At 41.0% G+C, this 12,890-nt stretch overlaps 1 protein-coding gene across 5 annotated transcripts in view; it reads right to left on the bottom strand.

Annotated features, from left to right (window-relative positions):
- Positions 1-9,839, bottom strand: part of USP3 (ubiquitin specific peptidase 3) — a 41,248-nt gene extending 31,409 nt beyond the window's left edge. The window contains exons 1-2 of one of the 5 annotated variants that reach the window (XM_040077293.1): positions 8,730-8,778; positions 8,498-8,596 (exon numbers count right to left, since the gene is read on the bottom strand). In XM_040077293.1, coding sequence (XP_039933227.1) covers positions 8,498-8,591 — 94 coding nt within the window. In that variant the 5' untranslated portion in view covers positions 8,592-8,596; positions 8,730-8,778. Of the gene's footprint in view, positions 1-1,625; positions 1,704-1,758; positions 1,881-8,497; positions 8,597-8,729; positions 8,779-9,175; positions 9,296-9,644 lie in introns of those variants that run through there. The other 4 variants (XM_040077294.1, XM_040077296.2, XM_040077295.2 and 1 more) reach the window with 4 other exon arrangements.
- Between the last annotated feature and the right edge of the window lie 3,051 nt (positions 9,840-12,890).

Here is a 12,890-nt window from a genome sequence, read left to right as displayed (position 1 = left end):
GAATACCCATGCACCAATTCAAAATCCACCACACGAAACACTCAGTTATTAAAATTGAGACTGGAACCAAGGATTTCTCACCAAGATGAATGGACCAAATCAGAACATTTGAGAGCCATGTGCACTCTTTCCTCCTGGCCCACAAACTCAGTTAATAAAACAGCATATACAATAAACAGTACCTCAAGGCAAAAATTACAAGTCTTCCTCATGACAAAATATCAATCTAGACTGCAGGGTATGTGGATACATGCAGAATCAGACACTCTGGCAATGAAAAAACACTTTATTGCCAGAAACAAAGAAGCCTTAAAGAATACAGGTATTCTCCAAGCCACAACAGTAATTTTACCAGCAGCATGTAAAAATCCCCAACAGGCAATATAAGTTCCTTACTAACTAAGTCCACATACACCAACACAACTGATCAGGTTCCCAGCCTCTGACATTCATTTGTGTATTTAAAACGGCAGCTCCTTCAAGAGTACATGCAAGCTTTATTATTATCTGACCCTATTGTACGTTTACATTCAGGAGGAATGAAAAGCACAGAGAAGACAGGATAGGCCTTAACATACCCAGAAGTGCTAACACTATCTTATAATCTAGGAATAGGTTCTTAGAAGTTAAGACACAGTTAAATGTGCATGGTTGTTTACTGTAGGGTTTTTGTTTGGGCAGGGAATGTTTAAAGCATATATGCATTTGGGAAAAGCATCTGCTCCACATTTAAGAAGGTCAGTCAATGCCAGGTGAATAACTGTAATGAAAGTCAGGTGACTGAAAAAGGAAGTAAACATGCAAGAGTATTTTTTTAACCTCTGAACAGACAAAAGCCCCATTTTAAACAAAGAATGCAGGAAAAAGGAACATTACAGGCTTTGAAGACTAGAGACGTATTCTACACTTAGAAGCCAGCTGGTTTTGCCATCCAGGTTTTAAAGAATACTCTCATTTGTTTTCAAACCTAATTTCAAAAAGATTTTCTTTCTCTCCTTCCCTCTGCCCCATTAAAAGTTCATACATTCACTGAATTTGCTCTAAATTCTTAACCATTACACAAAAAAAAAAGAAAAAAAAAAAAGAAAAAGAAATCAATCTGTTTAACAATATGTTATATAACCTTCATTTGTAAGACATCTTTACTGCATATTTTAGAAAAAGAGCATTCTAGCCAAAATGAAATCAGACAGAAGGGCAAATGCTTTTCAATTATACTATTTAAAATGCTTTGTTTTAAAATGAGCTAACACACACATAACTAAAGTAAAAGTTAAGAAAAGATTAAGGAAATTTCAATTACATTTATATCAAAGCAAGAGAATTCACAAGGAATTTTGTCACCTGGTAGCCACTACTAAACACATAAAAATGTTAAAGCCGCCTTTCACAAAGAAGAAAAGTATCAATAGTATCAAGTCCTAGCCTGACTCAAATTATATTCAAATGTAAGAGAATTCAAATAAAACTCCAAAGAACGTTTCAAGAAAGAAACAAACAACCCTCACTTGCAGCTGTGGAAAAAACCCCAAGTTACTTCCTCTGTCTTTATCTTTCAGGCAAAATCAGAAAGATTGGGTTTCTAGTAAGAAGACAAGTCATTTAGTGATTGTGGTTATGCATACCTGTAGTTTCCTCCTCCTCGTGCTAAATAAAAGCATTGCTTAGTCTCACAGAAGAAATTTCACAGATGGCTACAGTGAACCATTCCCATTTATCGTGGAAAACCATACATAATTTAGATACACTAAACAATACCTGAGTGAGAATATAAACCAGGGATAGGTCCACAACCCTTCACAGAATAAGTCGGTCACTGAAGTGCTCAACACATTCCTAACGCTGAAGAATGTCAGAGAACAACGTGATCAGCTTCATCTGCCTGGAATTCCCCTCCCCTACACTCAACCAAACTGGCTTCAGTTCGGTATTCTGATTATGCAATCAGAATTCCACAATGAGAAACGGGGATGCTACAAAAATGCAGGCGTTTTTGTTTGCCTGCATTCTCAGCACAGTGATGGAAAAGCAGAGAGAGGTCAGGAAAACTTCTTCTAAGCAGTGTAAACAGGTCCCCAGGAGGTGGCTGGGAGAAGGAGGAGGTGCCAAACCAAAGTCACGCCAGAGACAACCTGAGCTCGCTGCGCCGCTGCTCTGGGTAAGGGAGGGGGAGACAGAAAGAATCAGCGCTGCCAGCCACACACAGACATTCGGCTCCCAGGCTACATCCCCGCCATTTCTTCTGAGAATTTCATCTTTCTACATGTCCAGCCAAACTTCAGGACAACGTAGACGTGTCAGCAGCTGATCTTCCTGCATATACCACAAAAAGCACATCCCGCCTGAAAGCAAAGTGAAAAGTATGGGAAGACAGGCAGACAGAAAGAAAACATTAGAAGTCTGATCTTAACGAACAGGCATGGCCAAAAGCATTTTTTAAAAAATTACTGCCTCTATTTCTCCTTTACATTCTAAAAACATTTTTTATTTGTTTGGCTACTTTGATAACTAATTAGCATACAAATTTAAATACACATATTTTAAAATTGAATGCTTTCAGCCTTCACAGATATTGTTCCTCAGTGTAGCAGTAGTATCCACAAAGAAAAGTTAGTCAATCTTTATGTTAGAGCAAGAAACATAAATGCTCATTTTCAGAGAGCAGCCAGAAAAAAAAAAAAAAAAAACACAGCAAAGCCAACAGTATCATGTAATTTTGAGTATGACAATAATTAATAGCAGGTTAAAATATTCAAGCTGGGAATAGGAGGGGAAAGACAGAAAGAAGTCTTCTTGCTTTCTTTATATAATCTAGTAATAATCTGTTTGTTTGTAGTTGCCATTATTACATTCCTACTTCCCTGATACTAGCACAGACACATTAAATCCCTGTGCCAGGAGGTAAAAAAAAAAAAAAAAGGGAAGAGAGAAAGAAATGCAGGGTGGATGAAAACATTACCAAATCGAAACATGAACTGAAGGGTAAACCCCCCCCCCAAAAAAAAAAAAATTAAAAGGGTCAAGGCTATTTTGAAAAAATACAGATATTTTGACACAGACAAGCAGATGCTCATATTCACACCTAAGAATTACCTAGAAAAATCAGAATTTCCCTCTTTGTTAATGCTAAGGACCCTCAACCCCCATTCCCAAGCCCAAGGGTATCACCTCGCTTCACAGGCAAAAAGCTGTCTGCTTGCACCACCAGGGGCATGCCAACTTCCAAAACCACCACTTTGTTCTGCCAGGCTGCCTGGGTATATTGGGATTAGATTCCCCTGGGTAACTAAATCTGCCACAGGAATCTCAAACTACGTTTACAGGATCCAAAATTATGCAAGATATTCCAGAGGGGGTAACCCCAGAGGATTGCTTCGACATACCAGATAAGACTGCTAAATGCCAAATGTACTCATCATGTCAAGTGCCATTTAATACATGCTTTTATAATTGAGGAAAAGGATTGTTAAGGACAAAATCATACACTACTCCTATAACAAGGGCACCATAGAGCAATTCCAATTCACTCTACAGTAAAATCTGTTTCCTCCAACAATGCTGAAGTATACATCAGAACAGCTTTAACTAGTTTTCAGATCCAAATTTTTTTATCAAATTGCACTTAACAATCTTCAAGGAGTATTTTGCTTAATGGCCTTTAATCACTTTTTACCTAGGTAAGGAATATGAGTTAAGACAGAAAGCAAAGCACGAAAGGGTTACGAAATTAAGTGAGTGCTATCGACCAAATGAGAAATGGCTCGAAGCTTAATTTCATTCCAAACATTGGGTCTGAAACTTTCACTCTGTCAACCTCAGACACATGTGACACACACACACACAAAAAAAAAAAAAAAAAAAAAAAAAAAAAAAAAAAAAAAAAAAAAAAAAAAAAAAAAAAATCAATGAGTCTAAGTGTGCCAGCTTAAGCACCTTGATACTATCTGACAAACAAAGCATAATGCACTAATACTCTAACACTGTTTAACACCTGCATACCCTGAAGAGCTTGGGAAAGGCAGGGGAAAAATCATCCTACTTACATTAAAACCAGCTGTAATGAGATTTGCCCTAATCTGAGGTAAATCAAGAGTCTACCATGCACACACGAGTGTCTCATCCTGCTTCCGCAATGCAGCAGACGATCCTGTCTGCTTACGTGTCACACTTTGAAGGAATAATTTCAAAGCACTGGATACTTAGAACAGTCAGTAGTAAAATTTGCCCTCCAAAGTTGATCTTCAAAATCATCATGTAGATCTAGTTTCTCAAAGGCAACATATTAAATGTCTTCTTCTCTCCTCTGAAGCATCTCTTCCCCAAGGTAATGTTCAAATTTTGTGATCGATTATGATTGTTGAGTAGAGTATAAACAAAATTTTGAAAAGAAAATCTAGAAAATACTAATCACCACAAATTCAAGTTTACTGACTTTTTAAAGATACTAAGTATCTGAAAGTTTTTTTTTTTTTTTGCAATTAAAAGAAAATTTCCATCTAACTTAAGAGACCAAAATTAAGACTTTTATCCTATCTGAGTAAATGTGCATCTTCTAACAGAATTGGTTCCAAAGCAGTGTGCCCTATCTCACAGGCCAAGGTACCTGTTGACCCCATGGTCAGTTCACACATCAATAACCAATACAAACAGAAATCTAAACAAAACAAAACCAATTTTAAGGAAAACAAGACTGAGTCTGAAAAAACACAAATCTAACAAGCTAACTTAAAACAACAGCCAGGGAATGAATCTAAGGAGATATAACAACCTATAAAGTAGAGTTTCAAACAAGCATTCCTGCATAGCAGTGACCCAGAGAAAAGAAAAGGTGAAAGAGTACCCAACTCTGAAATTAAAGTGACCAAATAAAAAGGTGTAATTTTTAAAATATGTTTGCTTTGCTAGATTTATTCTGAAATTTAAACGACAATCTCCAGGCCAAATGAATTTTCCAGATGTAGGATGACATATAATCCTCACATACACAATACAAACTATTAGGTTCACACACTGTCTGCGATCTTACCCTGAGTTTACACACAGAGAACTGAAGTCTTCTCAGGAATAAGGTCATACCTACCCCTCTCCAGTTTCAGCAAGTTTTCCCTCCTCCTACATTACAGTAATCATGGAAAGACAAAAGAAATCAGGACCTCTAAGTAATAAAACTGGAAAAGCAGACAGAGACACAAATACTTATGGAAATGGAGAAACAACACGAAAAAGAAGCCGGGATAAAAAGAAAAGCCAAGAGGGCAAAGTCTGTACCTGTGCTTTTACATTATACTTGTTTTGGCACTGACTGCAACGGTCCAAAGCCAAAAATGACAGTGTGGCCAAATGGTGTCACCTACCCCAGTGAAAGCAGAACAGTGCAACGAATCTAACTGAGAAAACAAAACCTGATGGGAGACGGGCAGGGAGGCAGCAGACAAAAAAAAACATCAAAAGCAGTGTGACTCAGTGCAGTCATGCTCTTGGAAGTTCTACTCAGCCCAAAACATTTGATCTCAAATCTAAATAAGCACTCAGGGATATCTGACATTATTCTGAACAAACTGAATTTACTAAATATTTTAGTAACTTAAACACGCACAAAAAAAAGTCGTTAACTCAGCATGTGGATTTTCACCATAATCACTGTTCACTAGGCCTCAAACAGCTCGCTCATGCTGGCTCTCCCATCTTGGAAATTCCCAGTGTCATTTCCAAATCCCACAATATATGTTTCTGACCACTGGTGCAATTACAATGCTTATACAACAGAAATCAGAATGCAAAACACTGATGCCAGGCACATACATTCAGCTTTTGCAGGAAACACCAGTCTATGGCCAAACTGCTCTTCAATACCTAACAAAATTATGTTATTTTTTTAGGGGGAAAAAAGTATTCAACTGACAGTTGATCTGAAAAACAACTTTTAAGCATTCTTCACAAGTGCAAATCCCCTTTAAAAAAACCAAAAATCGCGGAATCTCTATTTCAGCAGACGCAACCCTATCAGTCCACAGCTATTATTCTAAAGACAAAACTTCAAATTCTACACTGAACAACCAATAAGCCTAGTGAGAACAATTAATGAATCCTCAACTACACAGAAAAAAAGTTGGAAAACCTCTCCAGACTTCCACAGGTGTGCTTAGAAGATTGCAATCTCACTTAGGTGAGGCAGGGCTCCCAGTGGTTTGATGAGTCTATGAAAAGCTGTTGAGAAATACCACATCTGAGCTGTTCCAGAGTACTTTTCATAATTACATGATTTGCACAACAGTGCTGAAGGTGTGGCACATCATACTAAGGCAACAGCTTCAGTCGCCAACACAGTACTGCCAATGCCTCCAGCTACTCAGCGTCCAACATCAGCACAAGTTCCAGAAATTAAAGTGCGTGGAAAGGCTGCACTCCAATTGGAATTAGCAGATATCTGCTCACATTATTTCACATGACAGCAATAACTAAAAGCCATTTTCAGTTTCTATTCCATTTCTACTTTACGTATTTATTTCCTCCTATATGCCCTATTACAACAACTAAGTGCCTATAGATCTGGGGTAAAAAAAAAAAAAAAAAAAAAAAAAAAAAAAAAAAAAGGGCAGGCCTGATTGGATTAAACACCCAGGGGAAAGCACACCACTTTTTGAATGGGGGGCCTTAAACTCTCTGACTTCCAAACTACCTCTAACAGGAACATAACAGAAGACATAGAGACACTTAAAAGTTAACATACTGCATTACTTATTAACTGAGAGCAAACCCATTGATATTTGGATCACATCCTTGCTGTCAGTGCTTCCTCTCAGTGCTTTCTAAAGAATCTTCCTTCATCACAAGACCCCCAAAGCAACTCTGGCAGGAAGCTTTTATGGGAAACTCATTTAGGCCAACGGAGCAGCTCAGGATGATGCACACACCCGGCTTCCAAGTATTACTACCATACGCAACACAACTCCACTACACAGTGACACAATGTTTGAGATCAAGTAACAATATTCAAAAGTGCCTCCGTTTTACCTTGTGAAGTTATTGTTGCAATAAAGAGTTTTGTGGAGAGACAAGGAAAAGATAGTTAACCAGTGTGCCTCAGTCAGCATGGCAACTACAGGTCCACAAATCTCTAGAACACGAGATAATGATAAAAATAGCCACTGGCAGTCTGAACTAAAACTCACTCTCCAACCTATTTTGCAACATTTTGCTATCACTGGCACATCAGGTAGCTGCCAAAAAGTTTCCTAGATCACTATCTTTTTCTGGAAAGGTCAGCTGCAACTACAAACAGGACTGACAAGTTCTGATTTAGTTTAAGACAATGTACTTGATGAGAGATGCCCTGTAATTACAGACTGCAGAAAACTGCCTTCCATTTTTCTACAACTGGGACACCACCACCACCAAACAGAACTAAACCCACACAATCTTAGAATCAAAAGTAATAGGAATGCATTAAATTTTGAAAAGGTATTAATTTACATGCAGCATTTTCTGTTTAATTTTATATTACAAAGTTACATCAAACCCAGCAAATAAGACACAGTATCTACTGTGACTTGACACTGATCAGTATTACCTATCTTTAAAAAAAATTAATGTCACCAAAATGAGTACAAACAAGAAGAAGACAATACTCTACATACTATTAGAGAGTTAATGTAACAATAATCACCTACTACTAGCTGGAAGTGAGAACTGAGGCACTACAGCTTTACTATACTAGTAGAAATGCAGTATTTATTTTTTAAAAACACTCAATTTCATTTGCTTTAAATTATCAGGAGCCTGCTGTTTGTTCACTGGACTGCTTTAAATTCAATGTACCTAGCTTTTTTCTCTAGCCATTTAATACTTCAGTTATCTATGTGAGTACTGTGTGACTTTTCTTTATTTTCTTAAAAAGCATTACAAACAAAAAACTCCCCTAGATATGGTGCCATCATTATTCAGTTCCCAAAGAACCTCTCACACCTTCCTCCTGCCTCAGTCCTGTACAATAACTCAGGTGACTGCCCAGCAGCTGGCTCTCCCTGTAAGTGCTGGTTTGGGAGAAACTCCTGTGAACAGCAAAGGAAAATTTGTTCTAACTGCTAAACTTCTTTGTTGAGAAGCAGAATGCATAAGAAGGTAGCCATAAACTGGCTATTATTTTAAGGTAGGAAATTATATTAATACCTCAGCATATATTTTTAGTTTTGGTACTTTTTTAAGTTCTCTGAAGGGTGGTTCCCTACTACCATATGCTCCTTGTTGACAACTCTGCTTACCCTCGATATTCTGAAGATAACAGATGGATTTACAGAGTTAAACTTTTTTTTTTTTTTTTTTTTTTTTTTTTTTTTTTTTTTAAAAAAAACATTAGGGACAACATTTTTTTCCTGTACTCCTCTCCTTCTAATTATTTCTCTGCATAACTCCACTGCAACGTTTACACCCTCTAAATCAAAAGCATTACAGAGAAAAATAACTGGTTTTGCAAAAGGAAGCAGTAACACTACCACACCTTGGCTCCCGGAAACTGCAATCAGGCAAGAAGTTAAGTAAGCAGCAGCCTTCCCACGCGAAAGCACTGCCACTACGAGACAAAAGAGCACCATCTTTCCTTTGAAAAAAAAAGGAACACCTTAAAATACATCCAGCCCTTCAGTGCTCCCTGGTCGGCCATTCCCAAAGGAGGCTTTCTCTCTCCACTGCACACACGCACAAGCGCCGCTGCTACTCTAAGCGGGGCCTACCTCCCACGTTAAACCGACGTGGTTCTATCTGCTTTCGAACGGAGCACAACTGAACTCAACCACAGCAAACAAACAACGACAGCAAACATCGGGGATTATCTGTGTAGAAAGCTAAATTTAAAACACCTGGGCGCACGGCACGTTTAAAGGGAATGCCCCTGAACAAACAAGATCATGCGAGGGACAGTAGTGACGACAGGACATTTGCATTATTAAACCAAAGAGCAAAGTACTAAAAAAAGACGACCTCTATACTCCTACCGACTCACAGGTAGGTGAGCGTGACTCTCAAACCCCCATACACCACATTCACTGAGATGCTCCTTGGCCTGAAGGGGGGTCCCAAGCGACGCCTTCAGCCGCAACAGTCTTAATAAAAACTATACTTTCTAAAGTCCTTCCAAAAATGTATATAAAAGGAAAAAAAAAAAAAAAAAATCTCAGACCGATTTGAAGAACACACTGAGCCTGCAGTTGCCAGCGGCTGCTCTCCCCTCAGCCGCGGTCCCGGCGCAGAGCCGAGCACGCAGCTCCTCCGGCAGACAAAAGGAGCGCGGAGCGCAGCCCCGCAAGAGCGCCGGGGCGAGGGGCGCCGGCCCCGCTGAGACAAAGTCCGCTGCCCGCCCCAGGCCGGACAGCGCTGTGCTGGGAGCCCGGGTCAGGGCCGGGGTGGAAGAGCAGACCCCGCTCCTGCCTCGACACGCGGCTCCCACGCGGGCGCGGCGGCGGCTACAACGTGCAGGCCCCCTCAGAGGGTCCCGCGGGGCGGCCCTGGCGGGTGGGGGCCCTGCCCTCCCCCGCGCCCCCGGGCCCTCCCCCGTCCGCGGGGCGCCCTCCCACCGCCGGGCAGGGAGGACAAAGGAACGGCCAGGCCATCTCGGGCCGAGAGAGCCACGCAGCACAGGCCGCACTCACCACTGCAGCACCAGGAAGAGGGTGAACCCTGCGGGAACTTGGCCGAATCGGGCGCGATACAGACACTGGAGCCGAGGTGCGGACACTCCATGGCGGACGCGGCGGAGCGGAGCGGGCGGGCGGCTCCTCGCGGCGCTACAGCGGCGGCGCTCCGCGCACAACAGCCATCTTAACGACGGCCTCCCGCTCCGCGCCGCGTGCGCCCGGGCCGGGCTTTGCGGACCGCCGCCCTCCTTCCCGTCCACTCCGCGCGCCGCGCCCCACCCGGGCTTTGCGGGCAGCCGGCCGCCCCAGGCCAGCGGCGAGCGGCCCGGCCCGGCCCGGCCCGGCCCGGGGGGCAGCGGCCTCCGGAGATCGGGGAGTGCTGTGGGGTGGAAGGACCCTGAAGAGTATCCGCTTCCAACCTCTGCTACTAGAACAGATTGCTCTAGGCTCCATCCAACCTGGCCTTGAACACTTCCTGGGATGGGGCATCCACAGCTTCTCTGGGCAACCTGTGACAGTGCTTCACCACCCTCACAATAAAGAATATCCTAATAGCTCATCTTAACGTGCTCTCTTTCAATCTGAACCCGTTCCCACATGAAGTGAGTCCTCTCTCACTTCATGCTCTGCCATGTAGTCATGCCCCATCTTTCCTGTAAGTTCCCATCAGATACTGGAAGGCCACAGTTAGGTCACCCCGAAGCTTGTCTTCTGGCTGAACGATCCCCAGTTCTCCCAGCCTTTCCCCACAGGAGAGCTGCTCCACCCCTCTGATCAACTCCGGGTCTCCTCCGGGACTCTCTCCAGCAGCTCTACATCCTCCCTGTGCTGTGCCTCGAGAGCTAGAGGCAGCTCTGAGGGTGAGGTCTCACCTGAGTGGGGCAGAATCCCCCCTCCCCTGCAGCCCAGGACACGTGTGCCTTTCTGGGCTGCATGCACTGATTGCCAGCTCATGTCCATCCTGTCATCCAATGTTCTGTTCTGTAAGATGCACGGCCTGAGGCATGTGCCTTTTTTTGTTTGTTTGTTTTGAAGAGTTGCCTGGCCTCAAATTTAACTTATTACTGAATTTCTTGCTCTGTGACTGTAACCTTTAAGTGGTAATAAAAGTACATATCTTGTGTAACAGCTTTACCAGACAATGCAGAATAACAGTTCTATCACTCAGCAATCTGCAATACCCATATGCAGTTCCTTTTCAAATACAGAAAATAAAGTCCACCAGCATAAAAGTGGGGATTTTCATCTAAGGAATTGTGAGAACTGCTGCATCTTACGAGTTTTAGACCCTTTCTCTTATCAAAACTAATGTGAGAAACATAATTTTGCCACTGGTTTTGCCTGTGACCTTCATGTAGACATGGAAAGTATCTATCTCAATGTATTTTATGTGGCACTGCACTATTTCATGGAAGAATATTTTAGAAATTGACAGTTCTGTATGGATTTTCAGATGAGATACTTTAAATATTTATATCAAAGATATCTTGGTGGTCACTAATCTCCTTGGCAAAATGCCATTCTTTACCCTTTGTTCTTTTTCACCCTTTTTACACAAGGGGGAAAAATTCAGAGCATGAAAGATCCAGTTCTCCACAGCTTCACAAATTACTTGGACTACATTCCATGGAATTAGTCTGCATTTCTAGCTGTGTAGCTAGAAGCAGCATTAGGTCATAGATACCCAACTATGAATTAAATGGCTGCAAATGTTACCTTGACACAAAACCATAGATCTTCCTCACATATCCCCCATCCTTCAAACTTGTAATATTTGATTTGTTAGGTAAGTAACATTCCCATCATATACTTCACAGGCTATACAGAAAGCACATATTTGTATACTTTTCAAATAAGTTGAGAGGAATGGCAAGGCTGGGTCTGCTGGTAGATAAAACTAGCACTGAGAGATAAGAGAAACAGTGGGAAGGATTCTACTGATTGATTAATGGAAAAGAAGAAATTTGCCTTTACAAACAAACTGTAGGCCTGTTTGTAAATTAAATTGAATATTGAAAGATGGAAGTAACAATGGGGGAAACCCATAAATCCCATAAGAATTAAAAATTAAGGGGGTTATACATTAAAAGTGGAATCTTAGGTCTTAGGCATTTTGGGAAGTCTGTACCTCTCAAGTACCTCAGCCAGTGGGGAGAGAGAGAGGGAAATGCGGCCAGGAAATTAGGATAAAAAGCAGGCTGCGTCCTCCAAAAAATGGAGAGACCCCAGGGGAAATGCCCCATGGCCTCTCCCTTTATTCAAATAAAGTAAAAGGACTCTTCTCTCCTTTTTGGACAAACCTCTGGTGTTCGTGGATTAATTTTCCTAACAAAGTGAATACCGGTAGAGAAAAAATTAACTGGGAAAACAGTATTTAAATTTGCTTCATACAACATACATACCTTGATATACATCTAAGAATTACTTGTACAGATTAAATGAGCTTTTTAAAAAGTTGATCATGTTAGCATGCTTTACATTAGCCAAAGGGTCCTTTTGTTTACTTTGCACTCTCTGCCACAATGTGTAATGAAGACCACACATTAAATTCAAGCAGCAGTTTGAGTGCAGTTGCTGTCTTTTCTAACCAATGCATGCATTTAATCCTCATATTGTGCCCCACCCATCCTTTCACACAAACAATGAGTAAGAAACCTCAATTAAATGTGCTTTTCTCACTTTCCCCTTTTACCAGCATCACTTGGCCTTCTCCAAGCAGTATAAACCAGAGTTGAACCAAAATTTTTTAAACCAAAACAGTTTAACAAAAACAGTCCATTCTTACCTCTGTGTGGATTATGTTAGCAGTATATTTAGTCTTTCAAAGGAAGGAAACGATATATTAACAAGATTAAGTATGGTAAAATAAACATGTTTATATGCTTTTAGTTGTCTACTTTCACTTTTGCTCCTCTATTACTGACTACAAGCCTTGTTCCTTTGCAAGATAATAATGGAATTTTCTTTATTTTTTTCATTTTTGGATTGAGAGCCTTTCAACGAATCTTTGAACAGTGTAATTCTGTGCAGAAATGTGCTCATTTCTTTGTTTTAGTTGCCATGCCCACAGCAAATGTGGTAGCTCTTAATTTTTTTTATCTCTAGCTGCCAAGGTAAGTACTTAAGTAAGGATGATTTTATCTGTTAGGGAGTCATGATACATAGTAGTTATCACATATGTGAGGATGCATAAGGACCTGTATAAGCATGTTTGTAATGCAGCCTCTTTGCCTGCTGAAAAATAATTGATCACTAATGCAG

The sequence above is a fragment of the Hirundo rustica genome, chromosome 13, assembly GCF_015227805.2.
Source record: "Hirundo rustica isolate bHirRus1 chromosome 13, bHirRus1.pri.v3, whole genome shotgun sequence".
NCBI lineage: Eukaryota > Metazoa > Chordata > Aves > Passeriformes > Hirundinidae > Hirundo > Hirundo rustica.
This window is presented reverse-complemented; position numbering and strand designations above follow the sequence as displayed.